The sequence below is a fragment of the Elgaria multicarinata genome, chromosome 19 (assembly GCF_023053635.1).
Source record: "Elgaria multicarinata webbii isolate HBS135686 ecotype San Diego chromosome 19, rElgMul1.1.pri, whole genome shotgun sequence".
Lineage (NCBI taxonomy): Eukaryota > Metazoa > Chordata > Lepidosauria > Squamata > Anguidae > Elgaria > Elgaria multicarinata.
This window is the reverse complement of record NC_086189.1, coordinates 15,977,938-16,004,340: the sequence shown is the minus strand read 5'-3', so window position 1 is coordinate 16,004,340 and position 26,403 is coordinate 15,977,938. Positions and strand designations below refer to the sequence as shown.

The 26,403-nt window shown below is 46.2% G+C and overlaps 1 protein-coding gene across 1 annotated transcript in view; it reads left to right on the top strand.

Annotated features, from left to right (window-relative positions):
- FIBCD1 (fibrinogen C domain containing 1) overlaps positions 1 to 26,403 on the top strand; it is a 66,811-nt gene that overhangs the window by 39,415 nt on the left and 993 nt on the right. The window contains exons 3-6 of the mRNA XM_063144552.1: positions 614 to 773; positions 2,221 to 2,357; positions 23,983 to 24,079; positions 25,196 to 25,375. Of these exons, the coding sequence (XP_063000622.1) occupies positions 614 to 773; positions 2,221 to 2,357; positions 23,983 to 24,079; positions 25,196 to 25,375 (574 nt within the window). The remainder of the gene's footprint in view (positions 1 to 613; positions 774 to 2,220; positions 2,358 to 23,982; positions 24,080 to 25,195; positions 25,376 to 26,403) is intronic.

The following is a 26,403-nucleotide window of genomic DNA, read 5'->3' as shown; positions in this document are numbered from 1 at the left end:
TACTGAAAGCAGGCAAATGCCTAAGTTTCATTTATCCTGGCCGTATAGGCTACAGTAACAAAAATGAACTTAAAATTATCAACGCAGTACATTCCAAAATCTCAGCATTAGGATTACTTAAATAAAAACAATACCAATAAAATGCCTTCTACATTAAAGCACACACACACACACACAGAGGCACAAATATAATTAAAGAAATAAAACCAAATCAACATCTTGATGGAAATGATAGATGGCTTTACATCGCTGGTGGCCTTAAAGACTATTTTTAGCTATGTCCAGAGCAAAAATTGCAACCTTTCAAGTCAATGCGGGCGTCTTTGGCTCCCGGCAAAACCGATACGCCACGAGAAATCATTTGTTATTAAATTTTTATTTTATTCTCATCGTAAAAGTAATACACAACGCAGCTCTGCTTGACACATTTTCGGTTATAATAAATGAAAAGTATTTGCTGCTTTAATTCCTAAATGTAAGTCTCGGGCGAAAATTCAATAAAGGCAGGCCGTTTTTGGTTTTTGTTATATATTTTTTTAAAAAAAGAAGGGAAAAGAAAAAGAAAAGGAAGTCATGGTAAATTTGGACTTTCCTACCCCCTTTTTCCACACAGCTGCTCTCAGAAAGCCAGACCAATATGGCACGATTGGTGAGCTCAGTCAGTGATATCTTGGACACCTTGCAGAAGGACCGCAGCGTGCTTCGCCCTCGACTCAAAGCTGACCTTCAAAAAGCTCCTGCACGGAGCGCCCGGCCAAAGGGATGTTCTAATGGTACGTGAGGGCCCCAGGCCCACCTTCTCCTCCTTGGGACAAATCATAAACGAAGATGAGTGTTCTCCCTCTCTCAAAATACTAGAACCCAACAGGGTTATCCCATGAAGCTGATGGGTGGGAGATCCAGGACAAATGAGAGGAAGGACTTCTTCACACAGTGCAGAGTTAAATTATGGAACTCACTACCACGAGATGTCGTGATGGCCACCTATTTGGATGGCTTTAAAAGGGGGTTGGATAAATTCCTGGAGGCAAAGGCTATCAGTGGCTACTAGCCCTGATGCTTGTGTGCTATCTCCAGTATTCAAGGCAGTAAGCCTGTGTGCACCAGTTGCTGGGGAACATGGGTGGGAGGGTGTAGTTGCACCATGTCCTGCTTGTTCATCCCTGGCTGATTGCTGGTTGGCCACTGTGCGAACAGAGCGCTGGACTAGATAGACCCTTGGTTTGATCCAGCAGGGCTCTTCTCATGTTCTTATGGTTCAGACCAAGGGTTCATTTATTTCAGCACTCTGTTCACACAGTGGCCAACCCATTAGCAGGACATGGTGTAACAACACCCTCTCACCCATGTTCCCCAGCAACTCACTGCCTCTGATACTGGAGGTGTCACATAGCTGTCAGGACTAGTAGCTATTGATAGCCCTCACCTCCAGACATTTATCCAACCCCCCTTTTAAAGCCCTCCAAACTGGTGGCCATCACTATGTCTTGTAGTAGAGGATTTTAGAGTTTAACTACATGCTGTGTGAAGAAGTCCTTCCTTTTATCTAACCATCAAACAACCACCCTGGGCTACTAATGACCAGTCCACCTAACAAAAGGAAGATCCCAGAATCCATAATAGGAGCATAATCCCTTGGGGGATCCATGCCTCTTATTTTCGTGATATTTTCACTTGGGGTCAAGGCTGAAATTAGAGGTTCCACAAATCCTGTTAAACTTTGCTTTTGACACTTGACTTTGAGGGATCCTTTTATAAATAAACGCCTTCCGTCACACAATGCGCGGCCCAAGTGGGCGAACGCTCCGCAGAGAGACAGAAATACATTCTCTTTGTGGTTTGGCAAAGCCGGTGGGGACACACGTGCTCTGAACTACCACTGGGTTCAATTTTCTGCTGCAAATGGGCCCCGGAAGTGAGTGAGAGAGAGAGAGGGTGGGGTGGGGTTGTGGGTGGTGGGGAGAGAGATGTGCTGTGGATCCATTTGCTCAAAGCCTACAAAAAAAGTGGAGTAAAAGGTGTTTTACTTAAGGCAGCCAATTAGTATAGGCGAGAGCTGAAACCAAGAGTTCAACTAGCGAGGTTGCAATTTAGACAATTAATTAGCCCTGCTCTGCTTTCTCTCTCTCTCTCTCTCTCTCTCTCTCTCTCTCTCTCCTCTTCTCTTCTCTTCTCTCTCTCTCTCTCTCTCTCTCACCCATTCTTTTTACCCAACCACAGGCTCCCGCCCTCGGGACTGCTTTGACATCTACGCAAGTGGACAACAAGAGGACGGCGTTTTCTCCGTCTTCCCCACGCATGACCTGGAGGGCTTCCAGGTTTACTGTGACATGACGACAGACGGCGGGGGATGGACGGTAAGTCTCTTTGATGAGCTTGTTTGAGGGAGAGACCCCCTTGGCTTCGCCCGCGCCGTAGACCGGTCAAAGCGTGTGACCTTCCATCAAGGTTGAAGCAGAAGGCAATGGCAGGGAACAGATGCTGGGGCCTTGTGGAGCATCAGGAGGAGAAGGGGGAAAGCTGGTATCCATTGTTGATTGACAGGACGGGCTTTCTGGTCACAGGAGTGCCGTGTTGGCCTGACACCAGTAAGAAAGAGCACGGCACCAGTGAGCACCTTGGGCAAAAAAAATCTAAATGTCGCCACTTTCTATGCCATGACTGCATGCTGAATCTCGACGTTTGTGAATTAGGTCCCACTTCATCCATCCTACCTGGTTACTGTCAGTTCTACCATTAGGCAGAGTGAAGCATTCGTCTCAGGCAGCAGATGCTGTGAGGTGGCAGTAAGACATTGGAGGAGAAGTTTTAAGGTAACCTAGAGCCTTCAGGTGCCGTAGAGGATGCTAATCCATTGTCACTATGGAAGGAAGATTCAAGTTCAGGTCCAGTTAGCTTTTGCACATAGAATCATAGAATAGCAGAGTTGGAAAGGGCCTACAAGGCCATTGAGTCCACCCCCCTGCTCAATGCAGGAATCCACCCTAAAGCATCCCTGACAGAGGGCTGTCCAGCTGCCTCTTGAATGGCTCTAGTGTGGGAGAGCCCACAACCTCCCTAGGTCACTGGCTCCATTGTCATACTGCTCTAACAGTCAGGAAGTTTTTCCTGATGTCCAGCTGGAATCTGGCTTCCTGTAACTTGAGTCTGTTATTCCGTGTCCTGCACTCTGGAAGGATCATGAAGAGATCCTGGTCCTCCTCTGTGTGACAACCTTTCAAGTATTTGAAGACTGCTATCATATCTCCCCTCAATCTTCTGTTCTCCAGGCTAAACGTGCCCAGTTGTTTCAGTCTCTCTTCATAGGGCTTTGTTTCCAGGCCCCTGATCATCCTGGAATGGGAAGGATGCCATCTTTACCTCAGGTAGCAAAATGTCTTGGGCCAGCCCTGTCTTGTGTCACGATCAGGCCTGTTCCCCCTAGTGTGGAGGAAAGGGTTCCAGGTGGTCAATCAGTCACAGAATCTGAAGAAGAAACAAGAACATAAATGTACCAGCCAACACAGGAAGCAAGGGAAGAGATTCTCCAAGATTCTCCAAGAGTCACAGATGAATCTTCCCAGGAGCTTATCAGCAAGAATGACAATGTCTCAGAGACTATCCTCCTCCTGCTCCTGGGAACTCAGACTTTGTCACGGCACTGACCTTATACAGAAGGCCTTGCCTAGCACACCCTTCTCAAGCCAAGCACTACCACTTGAACAACCTGAGGGTAGGGTAAAACACAACCTTTTCCTCATATGAGAGGGTGAAGACTAGAATCTGGAAAGGTTTTACTGTGTATGTACTAAGCTGAAAGTTATAGTGTTTATGATAGTAATTGTAGAGCAGGTGATAAAGCCAAGCAGACACGTGGTTTGCGGTAACAAAACAAAATAAAATGTTTATTTTTGTTTAATAGGTCTTAGTTACTTTAAATGCAAGTTAACCTGCTAAATCTACTAGTTCTAATCAAAACAGTGATCTTAAGTCTCTTAAAATCTTATCTCCGTTCACTCTCCACACCACTGGACACTCCAAACTAAACAAACCCTAACTCTCTTAACTCACTCAAAAACTCTCTCACAATCCCCTCAGCCAACCTATTTATACTCTCACCGCATCACTAGCCACACCCACTCAAACATTCCACACTCACTAGACATACAAACACCAGACATACCTAAGGGACAGAAAGGTGGGTATCTCCACAGGGAGGGACATTGGAGTTGACAGATCCCAGAGTCCACTGCAGGGTCAAGTGGGTGGAGTTGAGAGGAGGTGGGAGGCAGTCCCATTATTATTATTATTATTATTATTATTATTATTATTATTATTATTATTTACATTTTTATACCGCCCAATAGCCGAAGCTCTCTGGGCGGTTCACAAAAATTAAAACCATAATAAAACAACCAATAGTCTAAAAACACAAATACAAAACGCAGTATAAAAAAGCACAACCAGGATAAAACCACGCAGCAGAAATTGATCTAAGATTAAAATACAGAATTAGAACAGTAAAAATTAAATTGAAGTTAAAATTAAGTGTTAAACTACTGAGAGAATAAAAAGTTCTTCAGCTGGCGACGAAAGGAGTAGAGTGTAGGTGCCAGGCGGACCTCTCTGGGGAGCTTGTTCCACAGCCGGGGTGCCACAGCGGAGAAGGCCCTCCTCCTAGTAACCACCTGCCTCACTTCCTTTGGCAGGGGCTCACGGGGGCCCTTAGGATAGCCACTCACCAAAGGCTTCTCCAAAAAGACCTTCCCTGAGGTAAAGTGCCGGTTGGACTGTGGGGAAACTCTCCCTTTTAGTTGAAAGGGCAAGTGCCTAGCTTTGATAGTTTAATTAAGCTTAGAGGATAGCTCCTAGCATTCACACTCTCTTCAAGTGAGAATAGATGTTTATTTGCTGAATAAAGCTTTGTGGATTTATTGTCTCACATCTGTAAACCGCCCAGAGAGCCCTGGCTATGGGAGCGGTATATAAGTTTAATAAATAAATAAATAAAATAAATTGACCAGAGGGCTTGAAAACGTGACACATGGCCACCCTTGTTTAATTAGAAATTGCCTTCGTACCTTCAGGTTCATTTGCTTGCTTCTGTTAAAAATAGAACTATTTTGGAAATTTGAAAGACACATGAGGACAGGATCTCCCCCCAGCAAAAAAAAAAAAAAAAGTCGGTAGGAATTTTAAAAAAACATTTGGCTATATCTTTTGGGCTTAGAAATAATACACATAAAACAAACCTGCCTTGGTATTATGAGGCAGCCATAAAATAAACTCATTTCTGTAGAAGAGCAGATGGGAAATAAATCTATACAAGAGTAAATGCAAAATATCGTGATAATACTGACTTTATTATTAATAGAGTACACATAAATGTGTGTTGTGTATACAGAGCTAGATTTTCTATCTGCCAGTATAGTTAGATGTTCTGTTTATTTATCTGTAGACATAAAAAGAAAAAAAAATGAGTTTCCAGATTCTATTGCTGCTCAGCAGAGCTAAATTCTGGGGGCACCAATGGACCTCCTGCAGATAGTGGCAGAGATGGCGGTGTGTTGGTGGTGGTGGTGACAGTAGAATTCTCACTCTTTGAATCCAGGGGGGATTCCAGACGTCGTACTGAGGGCGCTTCCATGCGCCCCCAGTGTGCTCCCAAAGCGATCGTGTAGCTTGCCTGGAAGAAGAGATGAGGAAGAGGTGTCCTTGCCGCTGCTGCCGCCGCCGCCACCCACCTACCTCCTTGCTGGCTGGGTCAGAGAGCTCGGCCGAAGAAGGCGGGGTCGGCCGAGCTCTCCGACCCGGCCGGCGAGGAGGTAGGTGGGTGGTGGCGGCGGCAAGGACGCCTCTTCCTCGTCTCTTCCAGGCAAGCTACACGATCACTTTGGGGGCGCACTGGGGGCGCATGGAAGCACCCTCACTATGACGTGTGGAATCCCCCCTAGAATAGTAGAGTTGGAAGGGTTCTATAAGGCCATCGAGTCCAACCCCCTGCTCAACGCAGGATTCCACCCTAAAGCATCCCTGACGGATGGCTGTCCAGCTGCCTCTTGAAGGCCTCTAGTGTGGGAGAGCCCACCACCTCCCTAGGTCATGGGTTCCATCGTTGTACTGCTCTAACAGTCAAGACGCTTTTCCTGATGTCCAGCTGGCTTCCTGTCACTTGAGCCCGTTATTCCATGTCCTGCACTTCAGGATGACGGAGAAGAGATCCTGGCCCTCCTCTGTGTGACAAATTTTCGAGTTCTTGAAGAGTGCTCTCACGTCTCCCCTCAGTCTTGTCTTCTCTAGGCTAAACATGCCCAGTTGTTTCAGTCTCTCCTCATAGGGCTTTGTTTCCAGACCCCTGATCATCCTCTTGGCTAGCACAGCTAGCACACCAAGAGGGCCATGTTCTCATCCTGGATATGGAAAGCCCTATGAGGAAAGGTTGAAGGAACTAAGTACGTTTAGCCTAGAGAAGAGAAGACCAAGTATTCTTCAAGTACCTGAAGGCACAAGTATTGATTGGATCGGGCTCCATGGAGCTCCAGCCTCAACCTTGTTTCTCCAGGCCCCGGATCTATTCCACAAATCCCTGAGTGTCCATTGGTGACAATAGAAGGTTTTTGTTTTTTTAATTCTCAGCTTAATTGCCACGCAGGGGCAATTTTCAAGGGATGTTGCAGCTGGGGAGGGACTGCAACCTTCTCCTCCCCAAGACCACCCACCCACCCACCCAAAAGAGAAAAAAAAACATTGTCTGCATGGCAATTAAGCTTAGAGGGGAGGGGACATGTTTTCATTGGTTTGGAATGATCTGAGCTCGGGTGTGAATTAATTGAATAATTCATTTTATTTGAGCTCTTTCAGATGAGAAAATTGACTGGCATTGCCTCCTGTGAAATTTAAACAAATCCTAGCAATTATTTCTAAGTTTGCACATATTGATATAGTTTAGCATATGCAGATGTTATGCAGATTTGTGTCCTATGGAGCTGGGGCCTCAGCCTTTGAAGTTCTTAGCAATACCTGTGCCTGAAGAGCTGTCACATAGAAAATGGGTAGGAAGACTTGTTTTATATTCATTTATTTATTTATTAAATTTATATAACGCCCCATAGCCGAAGCTCTCTGCTCCAAATGGCAGAGCTAGATCTTAATGGTTTTATAAGTTATAGGAAGGTAGATTTGAGTTGAACATTAGAAGAAATGTCTTAACAGTCAAAGTGGTTTGGCAGTGGAACCAGTTGCATACAGAGAAGGTGATGCCACCCCCACCCAACCCCATTGCTGGGGTCTTCAAACAGCAGTTCGACATCTATCTGTTGTGGTTGGCCTACCGCTGGATCCAGCAAAGGAGAACACCCCAGATCTCAGGACACGGAATAAAGGGCTCAAGTGACATGAAGCCAGATTCCAGCTGGACATCAGGAAAAACATCCTGACTGTTAAGAGCAGAACAACAATGGAACCAATTACCTCGGGAAGTCGTGAGCTCTCCCACACTAGAGGCCTTCAAGGTGCAGCTGGACAGCCATCTGCCAGGGATGCTTTAAGGTGGATTCCTGCATTGAGCAGGGGGTTGGACTCGATGGCTTTATAGGCCCCTTCCAACTCTACTATTCTATGATTCTATTATCTCTTCTCGATCATCCCGGACTGCAGGACACAGAATAATGGACTCAAGTTACAGGAAGAGCAGTGGGTTGGACTCAATGGCCTTGTAGGCCCCTTCCAACTCCATGATTCTATGATTCTAAGGAAGCGGTTGGACTACAAAGCCCCCTCCAACTCTGTGATTCTGTTATTCATATTGACTCCCATTTTTCTATCAACAAAAGAAAGAAGGGAAATGTGGGAATGAAAAAGGGGGCAAGATGAATAATTGCCTGAAGTGTTTTATTATAAAGCGAACGAAGGTGCAAAAGACAGCTTTGGTTACCCTCTGAAAGAGCTGAATTAGAATTGCCTTGGAGGAAGAAACATATTGCACCATAAATTCTTCTATGTCTCCTCCGTTTTCATCCCTCTTTCTACCAACTCCACACATCATACCACTGGGCAATTTTGCTAGTGGATTAGAACAGCAATTTACTGGTTTCCTACATTCAAGGAAGCCTTTCCACATTGACATTTGTCATGGTTCCTTCTATGGCCTGGATGCCCTGAGTAACCCCTTAAGGATCTATGCCCCCTCAAGAGACCCAACTTCCTTCTTTTTACCTCCTCCTTCCCAGTAATGTGGGTTTTATAGACTGCAGATGTAGGGTGATTTGTACATCAGACACTTCAGGTTTAAGACAACAATTTACTAATATTTTAAAACTAACGAATTACAATAAAAGGTATTTAGTCAACAGAGTATTAAAAGAAAAGTTGCAAAAATGCACATTCTTTTACCCTAAGCTGCACCTAGACTCCTTCAGCTGCATCTTTCTACTCCTTCCTTATGGTCTGGTCCATCTCTGGCTCTTTCTTTTTATCCCCTCTTCCCCCAAAACAACAACAACAACAACAACTGAAAGTACAGTTTCACACTTGAAGAAATGAAACACAACTGGAGAAATGAAACTTAACCAGGGAATGGATCTTAACTGGAGAAATGAAACTACTCCTTTTAGGGATACCCCCTCCCAACAAAAACTCCAGGCCTTTAAGCCTGACTTTATTACCTTGCCTCTGTAGGCCTCAAACCTTCACAACGTTCCTGTCAAGGAAATGTTTGCCGAGAAAACTCAGGAAGATGGGGTACACCTTCCCTGCCTTTCATTGCTAGTATTCTCATTGTGTTCCATGCAACACAATTAGTAAGACACTGGTGAAAAACACACTCTGTGCCCTTTCATCACTATCTTGATTTAGGGGTGTTTCTACACCACCCCTTTTCTCTGGAATTGCCACATTTTGTTCACTCGCTTTTTATGGTTCACCATCATGACATCATTGTTAGTCCAGTACTGGGGTCTCCAACGTGATGCCCACAGACCCCAATATGTCTGTTCCTCCAGTTTTTATTTGAATAACAACAACAACAACAACAACAACAACAACAACAACAATGAGGAGGAGGTGGGCATAATGCAAAGAGAAATGCTGGCATCTGGGAAATTGGTTTTAGCTGTTTTAATAATTTTGTTGTAAATTGCCTTTGGTCTTTTTTAAGAGATAGGTGATTAAGATTAACAGCAGCAGCAGCAACAATACCTATTATAGAAAAGCAAATCCTCAGCTGTGATAAAGGGCTTTTTTGTGGAAGGTGGAGAATGACAGGGTGGCTATGAGATATTGAGGAGTAACTGATCCACCTGAAGTGATTTTTGAAACATGCGTCCCTGGAGTGTACGAACATATGGCATGATAACCCAGGTTTCCATCCGTGTTTTAACCTGCCATTTTCAAAAGCCAAGATGAAGTCATTGGCAAAAATCTGACAAGTTCTTCTCCCTGGGAGGATAGTCATCGACGTGACCCTCCATCAGAGAGCTATGGGGTCATGGTAGGAGCTCACGCCTATAGCACAGTTGCTAGACTGGAGGCTGGATTGCGTCCACAGCGCCTGCCTGTGAAAATTAACGAAGAGGCGTGATGAAATGCCAAAACAGTGAGACAAGGAAGCTAAATTGGAAACGGCTAATGGTGGTAGTGAGACATCTTACCGAGGGAGTCAAGTTGGAAGGTTAGTTTAACTAGGAGATGCATGTGGACACCCTGAGACTGAGAAACGCTTGGGACAGGGGGTAGAAAAATCACTCGTGTGGAAGAAGGTCGTTAATTTAATGCTCCTCCGATGATAGAACTGTGTACGAGGAATGCACATAGACGTGGAATAACACGGTAGTAGCAGGCTGGTCCGTCGTGTTTCCCAGAATGCTCGTACTTTCGATGGGAGGCAAATGACGAGGCTTGCTAAGTAATCCACAAAGCTTTTATTAAGCAATAAACGTCTCTTCTACCTGAATAGAGTCTAACCTCTTGGAAGCCTCCCCCTAGGCAAAACTATGCAAACTAAGCAAGACAATTGTCCATTCAAGAAGAAGAAGCTACTTCTCAAAATGCCTGTAACTTCAGAGCCCCTGGTGCAGAGGCAGGTTCTGGCATAATCGAACCGACTTTTTCACGCCTTCTTTTCGCGCCGTTTGTTTGAGCTTCCGGCGGACCCTAGCATCAACTAGCTTGTCGGGACGCTCTCCTCCGGAAGGAGGCTCACTTCCCACTGAATGTGTAGGATTTGGCCTTGAGGAGATAAGCTCTGGAGAGGGCTGACTCCTAGCTGTGGAATCGCCCGAGAGCTTCCTCTCCCACTGGTACAGGCTGGCTGGTGTCTGGCGCTGCGTCTTCTAGTTCTGAATCTGATTCTCATTGATGACCTGAAACACCTTCTCCCAAAACAGGGGCAGTAGAGTTAGACATGACACCATCGTACATTCAGTTCAGGGGCATGGCTAGGCCTGGGCCCAAATTCATTCCTTAGCCCTGAATTTATTCCCAGGGCCCCTGGATGTGTTCTCCAAAGCCTTAGATGTCCGTTGATGGCAGTAGAGGAGCCCAAAGAGAGGAAAAAACAAAGAGAAAGCAGCAGGCCAGCGTTCCGTTTCTTGGTGGCTAAGGTGAAGGAGGGCAATTGGGTAGCTTGCAGGAGACAGCTGCAGATGTCCTCCTGAAATCAAGGCGAGGCAGTGACGAAGAGCTGGCGACAGATTGGCAGACGGTCTGATTTGGAAGTGAAAGGCGTACGCCGAGGCCGCAACGAGGCCCGGTCGGAGGCCTTTTCTCCCCGCCGCTTCTCCCATCCAGATCCCTGACAAAACATCGTGTCCGATTTGCCGCGGTGCCTTTTTCACAGAGAAAAGGCGAGTGTGAGTAATATCTTCTCCCCGCTCTGCTCAAGCCAATCTTGCTCACGTCTATTACAGACACCGGTCAAGAAGCAAGAGGGCCTGCCAGAGCAAATTATTCGGGGACTCAATCGTATCTTGTTAGGGTAGAGGAAAAGAGGAGACTGTCACCAGAGAGGCATCCATTTGTCTTCGCTTGCAGCCACAGTCCCTGACATCAACACGTCGGCTGAGACACTCAGCACCGGAAGCCTTTCAGCTCAAAATTAGGGCGGATTTCTCACATTAGGAGCCGTAGGGTGGCCAGGTGTCCCCTTTTACAGAGGACAGTCCTCTGCTTGATGGGCTTCCAGAGGACTGTCCTGTCTTTGATGGTGTCCTTTATTTTAAGAGAGCCTCGTGTGGAGCAGAGTGGTAAAGCAGCAGTTTCTGCAGCCGAAACTCTCCCCACGGCCTGTGTTCGATCCCAGCGGAAGCCGGTTTTAGGCAGCCGGCTCGGGTCGGCTCAGCCTTCCATCCTCCCGAAGTCGGTAAAATGAGTACCCAGTTAGCTGGGGGAAAGGAAATAATGGCCAGGGAAGGCAACGGCAAACCACCCCGCTATAAGGCCTGCCAAGGAAACGTCAGCGAAAGCTGGCGTCCCTCCAAGAGTCAGCAATGACTCAGTGCTTGCACAAGAGGTTCCTTTCCTTCCTTCTATTTTAAGGGGTCTCCTGTTCAGTTCCAGTTTAAAGATAAAACATTTATTTATTTATTTATTTATTTATTTATTACATTTAGATACTGTCCCATTGCTGAAGCTGTCTGGGCGGTTTGCAAAAGTTTAAAACAGTGAACATTAAAAGCCAATATACAAAAATTTAAAAGCATATAAACAGCAATATCATTTAAAACAACTATTCTGGGGTCAGTTAAAAAAAACCTCAGCATATGTACCAACCTCCAATATGATACTATTTCATGTGTGTGTCGGCATGTTCTGTGGGGTTTTGTGTTGCTGTCCTGTTGGCATTCTTTTCATAAACCGCTTTGGGATTTATTCAAAGGCGAAGCGGTATATACATGTTACAACAATAAATAAATTCAACAGGCAATCACAGGGCCTCCACGCTGGGAAAAGCTACACCTGTTGAATTTCTGGCTGCCAGGCTGATTTCAACGCACCAGATAGTGACAATATAGGCAGCAGCTGCTGGTGTAAGAGAGCAAGGTCCTTTATGCAGAGTCAGTATGGCAGTGCTTGGTGAGAGGGCAGAGGGAATCCCTCATCGGTCAGGCCAGGCCAAGCCACACCAGGCCTCACTTCTCTTTCTAGGTACAGGAGGCCAAAGCAGAGAAAGTCAACCTAAAAAACCAAGTTCACCGGGCTATCTTGGTAATCCTGTCACTTGTTGTTATATAAGGTGTAGGCTGTTTCATAGGTTTGCTGGCCTAGAAGATGAGGACATGAAGGCAGATGGCTTTTCTCTAGGTGCAAATGGCACTTGGCCAGAAAAGCAAATCGCCCTGTGTCTTAACTCTTAAGCCGTGACTTAAGGAATGGGAGAGCTGCTTGAGGGGACGATGGAGCCCAGGGAAGTCCAGCTTCAGCTGAAGGCAGAGCCAGGTCCTTGTGAATGAGGGAGGATCATAAACCAGTTTGGGCATTGGTGGCACCATTTGTATCCATCAAAAGTGTCGTTTTTCCTTCTGCCTTGGCTTTGACAGCTGCCTCAAAAGCAAAACCCCATCTCAGTAGAGAGAAAAATCTACATGGTCAAGGGTTGCCTAGGCCCTGAGGCCCTCTTAGGAAGGGCCGTGAAAGCTCCCAGCTCCTCAGGAGCACATGGGGGCTATGTTCAGATGACATAATAACCAACAGTGGTTTAAGTAGTCAAACGTTCGTTGAATAGTCAACCGTTGGTTATGGTGTTGTATGTCGGGCCTAAAAAGAATAAAATACACAAACAACAAAGAGTTAAACAGGACAAGCTACAATCCTGTACTTTAATGTAGGAAATGTGCAACTTGCAAAAGAGCTCTGATAAACGTTTTCTTCTTAATCCATGCTTGCTCCTGGAGTGTCAAATCAACCTGCATGAGACTGATCTTGATATAAATGCACCGTCTCTCTCTCACGGGGTCAACATGGCCCCTTCAGCCAACACTGAAAGTCTACTGGGAGCCGGGGTGCAAGTTAAATTGCTCGTGCTGCTCTATAAATCCTTTCGGATGCGGTCATATAATTTCTTCATCTTGAGCTCAGGTTGCTAGCAAGCCGTGACAGGTACAGGGAGGAAATTCACTCAACTCTTTGCAAGCTTGCTGGTTTTTGGTGCTCTCAGGTGAAACAAATCAGATGTAAACAGTCAGGTCCCACAAGCATCACTACCCTGACCTGGGTTTTTTAACTTGTTCATAAATGATGTGAAATAAAGAGCAAGTAGCGAGGTAGCCAAGTTTGCTGTTGACAACAAATAACTCAGGGCAGTTAAAACAGAAAGGGATTGAAAGTAGCACCAAAGGGATCTTTCCAAAGTGGATACATGGTCATTAAAATGGCAAATGCGGTTCGATGTAAGCAAGTCTAAAGTGATGCACGTTGGGGCAAAAAGATCTCAATTTCATGCATAAGCTGATGGGATCTCAGCTATCAGTGACAGACCAAGAAAGGGATCTTGGGGTTGTGGTGGACATCTCAATGAAAATGTCAAGATAGGGTGCCTCTACCACGAGAAAGGCAAAGTCCAAGTCGGCATAATTAGGAAAGGAATAGAAAATAAAATTGCCAATATACCGTATTTCTTTGATTCTAAGACACACTTTCCCCCCATATAAACAGCTCTAAAAACGGAGTGCGTCTTAGAATCATGGGTGCGTCTATTATTTCTTACAATCAAAGCTTTTTTTCGCTGTTGGTGGTACTGAAATTAGTGTGTGTCTTACAATCGATGGCGTCTTAGAATCGAAGAAATATGGTAACCGACCTTATACAAAACTATGGAATACTGTGTACCATTCCAGTCACTGCACCTAAAAATATATATTGTAGATTTGGGGAAATGGCAGAAAAGGGCAGTCACAATAATGAAGGGGTTGGAACAACTCCCCTATGAAGAAAGGTTACAACATCTGGGATTGTTCAGCTGTAAAAAAAAAAAACCCAGGTAAAGGGAGACACGGTAGAGGTGTACAAAATTATAAATGGTGTGAAGAAAAGAGATCAGGAGACATGTTCTTTCTCTCTGTCATAATACTAGAACCCGGTGGGGTCATTCCATGAAGCTGATTGGTGGGATTGTCAGGACAGATAAAAGGAAGGACTTCTTCATACTATGAAATTTGGAACCACGAGATGTAGTGATGGCCACCACTTTGGATGGGTTGAAAAGGGGATTGGGCAAATCTCTGGAGGAGAAGACTATCAATGGCTACTAGTCCTGATGGCTATGTGCTAACATCAGTATTAGAGGCAGTATGTCTATGTGTACCATTTGAGGAACAAATGTGAGTGCTATTGTTCTCATGTCCTAGTTGTGGGTTTCCTACAAGTAGCTGGTTGGCAGTGTGTGAACAGAATGCTGGACTAGATGGACCCCTGGTCTGTTCCAGCATGGCTCTTCTTATGTTCTTAGCCTACATGTGTAGATGCAGAGAGCAACAGAGCCCATGTAACCCCCTATTTTGTCATATGCAAAGGAACACCACATAACCTCTCCACCATGTAAGTGTTTCCCTTCTCACCAAATTGCAGAATACTCATGGAGACTAAGTCACGTGGTGCATTTCGTCATTAACAAAAGCTGCCATTTTGCCACCTCTGTCTACTTTTTCAAAGAAGGTTGTGCAAAGATACGAGAAAGCAGAACTCTGTGCTTGGGGCAAACGATAAATGACCAGGTCATGCCTGTGTAAGGGGAAGAGATGTGTCCATCCCACCCACCCCAGAAATCAAACGATAAATAAATAAACGAGAAGTTTAAAGAAAGTAAGTTGACCTCTTCATACACTTTTTGCCTCTGATCCTCCAAATGGCGCCCGGCACTGAAAGGGTCACTGACCGCTTAAAGGGCAGTCTGAGATGATAACTCAATTACTTACATGTCTATTTAAAGCTGACCTACTCAGCAAGATCCTCTCAGCTTTGAATGGGAAATTCTTTAGCATCGAAGCAACACGCTGGCAGCAGAAATGCCTCGACAGGTCTATCAGCAGCACCTGTCAGCTCCTGGAGACGTCACGACTGAAAACGCGGATGTGAAAAGCAGCCTAGGCAGCGAGCGATTTGTGGTCTTCAGACTCCCGTTGTGGGGTGGCCACCTACGCATCACCGGGGGAAAAAAAGTGGACGGAGGAGGACGCGGCTTTGCATACGATTTGCTTATGCTAATGTATATGTAGCGATGCAAATTTAGAAATCATGATTATAATTTGAATAGAAACGGGTTACGTCCTGCCATAGTGGGCCCCTGCTCCGTCTGCCATCTATGTGCTCAGTAGGAGTGCAACTTCTGATGGAAATAATCAGGCCTGGACAGATTTGAGATGCCGCCACAAACGCCCCGCATCTTCGCCTCTGCTTTTGTGCAGTTTTTCTCCCCATGCTAAAAGATGGAAATACCTCTCCTAAGTCTTAATTGCTAGAAGTAAGAGCTGTAAGCTACAATACGCTGGCTTTATTTATTTATTTATTTATTTTATTACATTTATATACCGCCCCGCCCCCCCCCCCCCGCCCCCAGCCGAAGCTCTCTGGGCAGTTCACCAAAGCTAAAAACAGTAAACATTAAAAGTATACAAAATTTAAAAACCATCAGAGATGTAAAAACAGCAGCATAAAAACAGCAGCATCCATTTAAAACAACAATTCTGGGGTCCATTAAAAAACAAACTTAGCGTTCAATGCCGTTAAATGCCTGGGAGAAGAGGAAAGTCTTCACCTGGTGCTTTATTTTATTTTGGTATTTTGAACACTTTGCCATTGGCTCCTGCCCATTTGTACTGAACCTGAGATGTCGGACTCGGCCATGGTGAAACATGTCTTAGTTACATCCCGTTTGGATTACTGTAACACGCTCTACGTGGGGCTGCCTTTGAAGACTGTTCGGAAACTTCAGATGGTTCAAAGAACTGCAGCCAGTTTGCTAGTTACAGGGAGCATACAGCTCCCCTGTTAAAACAGCTCCACTGGCTTCTGGTCTGTTTCCAGGCACAATTCAAAGTGATGGATATGACCTATAAAGCCCTCTACGGCTCGGGTCCAGGTTATCTGAAAGACCATATTCTCCCATATGAGCCTGCCCGTGCTCTGAGATCTTCTGGGGAGGCCTAAGTGTTGGGCTGGGAGTTGGGAGATCCGAGTTCTAGTCCCCACTTGGCCATGGAAACCCACTGGGTGACTTTGGGCTAGTCACAGACTCTCAGCTCAACCTACCTCACAGGGTTGTTGTTGTGAGGATAAAATGGAGAGGAGGAAGATTATGTACGCCTCTTTGGAGGAAAAAAGGCGGGATATAAATGCCATAAATAATGCATACAACTCCCCTGTTAAAACAGCTCCACTGGCTTCCAGTCTGTTTCTGGGCACAATTCAAGGTGCTGGTTATGACCTATAAAGCCCTATATGACTCGGGTCCAGGTTATTTGAAAGAACACGTATTCTCCCTTCTGAGCCTGCCCGTGCTTTGAGATCTTCTGGAGAGGTCCTTCTTTCAGTCCCACCATCTTCTCAGGCGCGCTTGGTGGGAACCTGGGAGAGGGCCTTCTCGGTGGCTGCTCCAGTGCTCTGGAACTCTCTTCCCAGGGAAGCCAGACTGCCTCCCTCCTTGATGGGCTTTCGGAAGCAGGCTAAAACTTGTTTGTTCCAGCAGGCCTTTTGAGAGTAATTTGGTCCTCCATCTATGTTAATGACTTATAATTTTGTCGTGTATTTTAAATTGTTGTGTATTTGTTGTTGTTTTTAACATTTCTTTTACTAGGTTTTAAAATGTATGTTTTAAACTTTGTAAGACCGCCTTGAGGCCCAGTATTGGGCAAAAGGTGGGGTACAAATAACAACAACAACAACAATAATAATAATCAAACAAACATCCCAGGCACGCCTGATGGGTCCGCAGGAGAGGGCCTTCTCGGTGGCTGCTCCATGCCTCTGGAACTCCCTTCCCAGGGAGGCTAGGCTGGCTCCCTCTGTGCTACACTTTCGGAGGCCGGCAAAACCTTTTTTTGTTTCAGCAGGCTTTTAGAACTACACTGGACCTGTGTTAATGTATTGGATTCTCTCCCCTCCCTTTTTAATGTGTTACATTACAACGTGCCGGAGGGACGTTGGCAGGAATGGGCCAGGGAAAGCGAGGCCAAGTTTTCCCAAGTGCCCGGTGGGACCCCTTTCTCCGGCACGAACCCGTTCTTCTGGATGTCAATGGCAGGGGCTCCCCACAAGAAGTGACAGTGCTTTGATGAAGCATCTCAGTGGCTGCTGCGTCCACCCACCTTCCGCTCCGAGGCGAGGGGTGTCTCTGCCTGCTCTCGCCCACCCGTGTCACGGCGCCGAGAGGACTGGCAACCGCTCAGAACAGCCGAGGCGCCGCTTGCCAGGCGAAAGACAGACTGACAGCTCGTCATCCCGGCTTTGCTTTTAAGGGCTTCGTGCCACCAGGACGGCCTTTGTCAAATCGCCGTGCAGTGGCAGATCTCACGTCTCTCTCCCTCCACGCAAATCCTAACATATTGCCTCCGTTGGGGCCTCGTTCTTTGACCCTTGATATTGCGGTTGTGATATCAGGTGGTCTTTTGTTGCAGGACGGAGATATTGTCATTCCTCCCCCCATTGCTCCTGCTTCCGCTGAAGGGCAGCAAGACGGCAATAAAAAGAGGAAAGAACCCACACTCTCAGTCAGTGAATGGCTTTCCGTTTTTGGGATTCCCAGAGAACTCTTTCTCCACAAGTACATCTGCAGCAGTAGTGTTTGAGGCTTCAACTCCCAGCATTCCTGAACATTGGCTGTGCTGCCAGGGGCTTCTGGGAGTCAAAGTCCAAACTATCTGAAGATCTGCCCACCCGTGTTTTGGGTTGTATGTTCAGTTCATGTTGGCCAGGGGTGCAGAACTTCAGGTGGGCTTACCCAGAAGACACCTGCCTCTTATTCCCAGCCACTAATCGTTTGATGGTTTCTGAGCTAAGGTGGAGTTTTCCCGCCATCCTTAGACGTTGAAATGCCTCTTATAAGACTTTGTTGTTTGCAGTAAAATCTTTAAGCCTAAATAGGCTGTAGTGCTGTGCATTTCCCCGGGGCTGAAGCCTGAATCTGAGCCAAAGCGGTAAAAGATTGGGCTGAGGCACCCCAAAGCAGACTGAAACAGGTCCAAAAGTTTCAGGGCACCTTGACCCAATTGGGGGCAGTAGTGAGGCGCTGCCACCACCCAACAAGAGGCCAACCAAGAGTCCATTAGACTGCCGGCTCACACCCCATTCCTCCCTCTCTCCCTGCTTGTCCCCCAGAACCCAGAATTGCTGCCCTTCATCACACATCCTCCTTAGAGCCACCATCTTACATGAAGATGGGAGCTCTGTAGTTTCCCTTGATCTATTGTCACCAACTATGGTGGCTGTAAACAGCCATTTGCGGCCGTTGATCTCAGGAAACCACACAGCCTCCATCTTCGTGTAAAATGGTGGCTGTAATCAAGGATGCAGAGCTAAAGTAAGTCTCGCAGGTGGTGGGGGCAGGGGTTCTGGGTTCAGGGGCTGAGTGGGCAGTGGGGAGTCCAATCGACTCCCAGTCAGCCTCGTGCCTGACTGGCACCTGGGAACCTGCAATGGCTGAGCCGCTTTGGGGATCCGAACCTCGCTTCGGGACTGAATCCGAAGTGGGTCGACCCAGTCCCGAAGCACCCTGATTTGAATCGGGGCCAATCTGAAGCTCCCAAATCGGCCTCTGAGGTGAGTTGGGGGTGCTGTGCGGTGCCTCAGAATGCAGCCCCCAAGAGCTTCACCTAAATTGAATTCACTCCTCAAGCTGAAAGAGGTTCATCACCCCATGTGGCAAGACTGAGGCTGAGAGAAAGACAGTGGCGTGCTTCAAGGTTCAAACCCGTAGCTCAATCTCTTAGCCGCTACGCTACATGAGGGAAAGGCTTCCAAACCACATCTGTTTTGCTATTTAGCCAAACGAAAATGGATGCCTGCGTTAATTGAAGTCCTGTAATGAACGCTCATCCATCACAGAAAGACACTTGCTACCTGTCTCTATGCTACCTACTACGCCCATCAAATGAAGGAATGACAGGAGGAAGCACAGTTTCTAAGTGCTTGGCAAATTCCAGATCACCTCTCCTGGTCCCAAGATGGAGCCTTGACGTGAGCCAAAGCCTCGGCAGTGAAGGGAAGAGATTGTGTTTTGTGTACCCGAAATCAAGACAGCCTCTTGACAGAATCTCTTCCACGCCGCTACACATGTTCAGGGACCAGCCTAGCCTCGCTTTTGCTGCCCCTCTGAGTCAATCCTACTTTGACTGCACCGTCACGCCACCTGTTCAGTCGGGGGAATTGTGAAGGGAAACCATCAAGTCTCAGCTAAGCTCTTTATCCGTTTCCCCCCAAAAGACAAAGCAACGTGTTTTTTGTTCCAATGTGACAGGAAGGGAGGAAGGGGGGTTAACGAACAGGACGTAAGACCCCCAAACAGAAGGCATATGGGGAGGAAGGTATCTCCCCAGAGATGCGACCTTTTAAATTTTCTGTCTCAAATTTGATTCATATTTTTTTTTGCCACAACGTAGAGAGGCCAGGGTCTGGAGTTGGTTTCAGTGACACTCAAAAAGCTCCAGTTCCTGGTCAAATAAACTCACCCGCAGCTTGGAAAAGAAGGCAAAGGCAAAGAGGAGATACATGTTTACGGGTTTAAGAGAATCAGTATAGAAAGTTCTCTTGGACTTTTAAATAGCTGTTCGCCTTGTTGAGTTAAAATACCCTCTAGGCAACCAAAGCATGGGACGATAGTTCTATTTGACTGTTGTTGTGTTGTTTATTCGTTCAGTTGTTTCCGACTCCTTGTGACTTCATGGACCAGCCCACGCCAGAGCTTTCTGTCGGCTGTCGCCACCCCTAGCTCCCCCAAGGTCAAGTCTGTCCCCTCCAGAATATCATCCCTCCATCTTGCCCTTGGTCGGCCCCTCTTCCTTTGGCCTTCCACTTTCCCTAGCATCAGCATCTTCTCCAGGGTATCCTGTCTTCTCATTATGTGGCCAAAGTACTTCAATTTTGCCTTTAATACCATTCCCTCAAGTGAGCAGTCTGGCTTTATTTCTTGGAGTATGGACTGGTTTGATCTTCTTGCAGTCCAAGGCACTTTGACTAGCTGTGGCATATTGGCCAATGGGCTAGTATTTTTTATTTTATTTATTTTATTGTGGCCAACTTAATTTGTATGCGAAAAGCATTGCTGATTCGTATGGGCTGCAGTGTCCTCATTTCTGAAATGGACAGGAGTGATCCCTTTCTTTTGCATCTGATTTCTTTATAGCTTCTGCATTTGTGGCCCTGGGAAGCACCTTCTAGGCCGCTGTCTGTTTTGACCACCCATATGAAGAACAAACCTGCTTGACTTTTACAGCAGTATTTCTGTGGGCCTGTTCAGACGACACGCTAAACCATCATGGTTTAGCGTGTCATCTGAACAGGCCCACAGAAATACTACTGGAGCCCTCAAAAATGTGATCCATGGTGGGTTAGCGTGTCAGGTGGCAAGAGTTTTCCCTCCCTGTGGTGAGTCAACTATCCACACCCACTACCCATCTTCTGCACACAGTGCAGAGTTAAACTCTGGAACTCACTACCACAAGATGTGGTGATGGCCACCAATTTGGATGGCTTTAAGAAAGGGAGTGGACAAATTCGTGGTGGAGAAGGCTATTAATAGCTACTAGCCCTGATGGTTGTGCGCTACCTCCAGTATCCGAGGCAGGAAGCCTGTGAGCACCAGTTGCTGGGGAACATGGGTAGGAAGCTGCTGTTGCACTTGTGTCTAGATGGACCCTCGGTCTGATCCAGCAGGGCTCTTCTTACGTTCTTATGCTTGGAAAATCATGGCAGTAACCAGAAATGTCCACCCTATTTGACGGTCTTATCTGACAATCTGACCACAGAATTAAGGCCGTGGCAAATAACTTGTTCAGGGTTCCAGTTTCTAGTCCTCCTCGTGACTACATAGAGGAGAATCAGCCTTACAACGATGAGTTTGCACAGCAGCTGTGGCTTCTGTGTGCCACTCTGCAGCCTGTGCGACGCCGTCTCTGCGCCTTCACGAAGGGATAATCAGCAAGAGGCGTTTCTCAGCAAAGCTGTATGTGCCACTAATCTCCCCAGACGTTGGTGTAATCAGGCCTTTACATGGGGGGCAGTGGGGGAGGCAAGCTCTCGCTAATTCACTCAAGCCCCTCCAAACCCTTCTCTGCAAGCACCACGGACACATGGCCTACTTTGTAGGCTGAGGTCAAAGCAGCTTAATGAAGGAGCTGCATTATCGCCTACTCACACAACCATTCCTCCCCATCCATGGCACACGGGTGCAGGAGCCAATAAAAGCCGGTGCCCTCCATAGCAATCAGCTTTTGGCGTTTTTCCAGGAGAAGCGTCCCTCTGCATCAACCCAGTCAGGCCGAAAGCCTTTTCAAAGGGGCTTAACAGCGGCTTCTCAAGTTCTCAACGCGTGGATCAAAATTAAGGCTCTAATTCTAGAAGGTAAGCACCGCACGGATCAGAGTGAAGACACTGGGGGATATGACACATAGGCCTTCTTCCCATCCCAACCCCACAGTGGTGGGTGTCTTTGAGCGAGGGTGGCCACTGACGCATTGTCAAAAAGGAGGAATTCCATCAACCTCCCCCACACACACAAAAAAAGACTGCACCAATTTGCATGACGTTTGCATATGCGAACTTCTCATGTATGCATTTCCATGTGCAAACTTTTCATGTGTACATTTACATATGCACGCCCGCAATTTAAGTTAGTCATAGCTAACGGAAGTCCCATTCATTTCAATGGGTCTACTCTAGGGACTGATTCCGCCCATTATTTCTAAATTTGGACATAAATATGTGCCTATGCAGGTGCCATGCAACATGGTGTCCTTTTATTTAGTTATTTATTTATTTCATTTTATTAATATTTATTACAACCTCCCTAAGTAACTGATTCCATTGTCGTACTGCTTTAAAAAACGTCCTGACTATTAGAGCAGTATGACCATGGAACCAGTGACCTAGGGAGGTGGTGGGCTCTCCCACACTAGAGGCATTCAAGAGGCAGCTGGACAGCCATCTGTCAGGGAAGCTTTAGGGTGGATTCCTGCATTGAGCAGGGGGTTGGACTCAATGGCCTCGTAGACCCCTTCCAACTCTGCTATTCTATGATTCTATACTGCTCAATAGCCGAAGCTCTCTGGGCAGTTCACAAAAATTAAAAGCATAAAAAGCATAATAAAACCACCAACAGTCTAAAAACACAACTACAAAATACAATATAAAAAGCACAACCAGGATAAAACCACACAGCAGAAATTGATCTAGGTTAAAATATTGAATTAAAACAGCAAAATTAAAATTTAAGTTAAATTAGGGGTTAAAATACTGAGAAAATAAAAAGGTCTTCAGCTGGCGATGGAAGGAGTACAGTGTCCTTTTTTGTCCTCTTTTTTGACCACGCCTAAGTGCCCCCTCCCGCCCTACTAATCACGTTTGCCTGCTTGTCCCATTTCCAGTTTGGCTCACATGCACCAAACCAAGATTGTGGGGAAGCCATTTCCTCGCTGGCCACAAAGACGGCCAACGTCGTGCAATGGAAACGCATCTGGATTTTGAAGTATAAGCGGCCCCATTCGCACTCAACTTCCAGAATACTGCAATAATGTAATCACGGGCAGTTTATGCAGCATGAAATTGCCCGAATCTGTTCACGAAGAACCACCCATAGCAGTGCAGAGAACTTGGGAAGATGTCTTGTGCAGCTCACAGGAGGAAAATGAGAGAGAGAGAGAGAGAGAGAGAGAGAGAGAGAGAGAGAGGAAGTGCATCAGAGAAAGACCTTCCTCGGAATATTAGAACACCACATCATCCCATGCAATTGAGTGGCAGAAGCAAATATTAACTTGCAGAATTAACTCCCGCAAAAGTGGGTGATGGCCACAGGCTTAAATTGCTATTTTAAAGGATTGGATGAATTCGTGAAGGTTAGTTCTAGCAATGGTGGAACGTCCTGGTGCTTAAACTGGATCTCTATGTGCAGGAGATAGGCTGCCTTTGTTGAACAAAGGAAAAGAGAAGATTAAGGGCAAACGTGATCCTGATCCTCAAACATCTGGATGCCTGTTGTCGCTGCAAAGGGCAGGACCAGAACCAAACAGCGGAAATGGCAAGGAAGCAAATTTCAGGGAAATATTTAGAGCTTAGTTCAGGAGTAATGAGGTCTGTCCTTCTTTGGAAGTATTTCAGCAAAGGCTGGATAGCCATCTCTCTGGGAAGATGCACACGGACCCGTGCCCCGACCAGCAATGTGGCATGAATGAAGAGCACATAAGAGGACATAGGAAAGTTGTACTAACTACAAACGTGACCACCGTTTTCAGTGGCAGCCGCATGTACAATGTCATACTTCTAGTTCTGGATCCAGAATCTGCCTTCCGTGAGAAGAAGGAACCTCCTGAAAGAGGCAGGTCTCAGCTTGCAAAAAGTCCCTCTGTCCATTTTTTTTGGGGGGGGGGGAGGGGGGATCCTCTCCCTGACACACAAACACCCCCCCCCCAAGCTCACTCCATTCATCAGGGCCTTCTGCCTCTCTTCGTAGCAATTGCAGGGGACTGGAGGGGCTGCCATGGAGACGAGGGGGTGGGGGGGTCCCCTTCCATCAGCAGACGTGACCCAGAGTCTGTCTGGATGCAACCCCCAGCCTCAACCACCTATTAATCCTGACAGGCAGCCTTTTCGGAGTTTCCTAGACTGAGCCACTCCAGTGCAATTAGCCCAATTTAAAGGGTTTTAATTAATTTATATTTTCCACTCACATCTAATAAGCGGCAGCAGCGCTTCCCCAGCTAGACCGCAGCTGCAGTGAATGGAAGAGGCAGGAATGGAATGGACAAGAGAATCACATACTGTGCTCTCTCTCGCTCATCAATTCTGCACCAATTTGTGTCTCCCTAGGTCTTCCAGCGGCGGGAGGATGGCTCTGTGAATTTCTTCCGTGGATGGGAAACTTACCGGGATGGATTTGGGAAACTCACTGGAGAACACTGGTTAGGTATGGCCACCTCGGGCTATTGGGGAGGCGTTACATGGATCCAGGGTCGTATTTTGGAACAAGGACTGGATTCACATCCACACACGGCAATCAGGCTTTTTAAAGTCTTCTATTGGTGGCAATGGAAGCTTTTTAAAAGACTGATTACAGCAGGGGAGGGGCAGTTTTGGGGGAGTCATAGCATCGGGGAAGCTCTTCCCTCCCCAGCTGCATTTCCCCCCCCCCCACACACACACAGTAATTAGCTTTTTAAAACCAGGATGATCAGGGGTCTGGAAAAAAAGCCCTATGAAGAGAGACTGAAACAACTGGGCATGTTTAGCCTGGAGAAGAGAAGATTGAGGGGAGACATGAGAGCACTCTTCAAATTCAGAGAGCTTCAGCTATTGGGCGGTATTAAAATGTAATAAATAAATAAATAAATAAATAAATAAATAAATAAATAAATAAATAAATACTTAAAAGGTTGTCACACAGAGGAGGGCAAGAATCACTTCTCGATCCTCCCAGAGTGCAGGACACGGAATAATGGGCTCAAGTTACAGGAAGCCAGATTCCGTCTGGACATCAGGAAAAACTTCCTGACTGTTAGAGCAGTACGACAATGGAACCAGTGACCTAGGGAGGTTGTGGGCTCTCCCACACTAGAGGCCTTCATGAGGGAGCTGGACAACCCTCTGTCAGGGATGCTTTAGGGTGGATTCCTGCATTGAGCAGGGGGTTGGACTCGATGGCCTTCTAGGCCCCTTCAAACTCTACTATTCTATGATTCTAAAAGCCTCCAATGGAGGTGGTGTTTTTTTTTAAAGCCTCACTTCCAGCATGGGAAGGAGGAGGGAAATCTCTTATCTCTCTTTGGAGATAAGAGCTGGGGCTCTCCTATTTGTGTCTTAATGGAACCAATGACCTAGGGAGGTTGTGGGTTCTTCCACCCTAGAGGTCTTCAAGATGCAGCTGGACAGCCATCTGTCAGGTATACTTTAAGGTGGATTTCTGCATTGAGTGAGGGGGTTCGGACTCAACAGCCTTATAGGCCCCTTCCACATCTACTATTCTATGATTCTATGATAACATCCCTACTTGTGGCTAATTTTTCTACTTCTTTTCCCATACAAGGGCTAAAGCGGATCCATGCCTTGACCACTCAAGCCAACTATGAGTTGCGCATTGACCTCGAAGACTTTGATAATGGCACAGCTTATGCCCACTATGGAACCTTCTCTGTGGGTTTGTTTTCCGTTGACCCTGAAGAAGACGGCTATCCGGTCACTGTCGCCGACTATTCTGGGACAGCGGGTAGGTATCTGGTGCCGGTGTATATGGGGATGTAGGGCACATTTTTTTCAAATATGCTTCTGCCACGTTATCGGTCTGAAGGAAGGAAAAGAACACATTTGCTCTGTGCTCAAAAGAAGGCACATTATATCCACAGCAGTCCCCATGCTAATAGCATTGGAATGATTTGGCCTGTCAAAATGGCAAATTTCCACTTCAAAACATCCACTCAGGATTGAAATTTCATGTCAGAAATTGACATTTCACCCTATGGTAAGAACATTTAAGTTGGAACATCCAATTTGTGAGGCAGAATTTGGGTGCCGGTGGTCCGCATCTGACTCAGAAACAAATATTTCAGTGTTTCTGACAGGGGAAAAATATATATTGTGTTTTTAACCGTAGAAACTTTTAAAAAGAATTCTAGGCCCACAATGCTGCTTGTTTCTTTCTCCTTGCTAAAAACCGCCTTTGATTTTTCAACCCATTTCATCCGACATTTTGACAGTCTTCCAAAGGCGCACACCTCAGGGGCCTGGAACCTGAGGGGGAGTCCAATGACTTAGGATCAGCACCTAATCTTTTCTTTTCTTTCTTTTTTAAAATCCCACGATGGCATTTCAGGAAAAAATAATGGGAAGGTTTAACCCTCCTTTCCCAAATTGTCACGGTCCTGAATTGAGGCCTTGTGCCCTCATAAAAGAGTAAAAGGCAAGAAAAGCTACTTCTATGCCAGACTTCCCAACCTGGTGTCTTCCACATTTATTTATTTATTTATTGAATTTATATACCGCCCCATAGCCGAAGCTCTCTGGGCGGTTTACAAAAGTTAAAAACAATGAACATTAAAAAGTATACAAAATTTAAAACTATCAAAAATATAAAAGCAACAGTATAAAACAGTATCCATTTTTAAACAACAACAGTTCTGGGGTCCATTAAAAAAAGAAACTTAGCATATATTGTAAAATGTTGTTAAATGTCTGGGAGTAGAGAAAGGTCTTGACCTGGCGCTGAAAAGATAACAACGTTGGCGCCAGGCGGGCCTC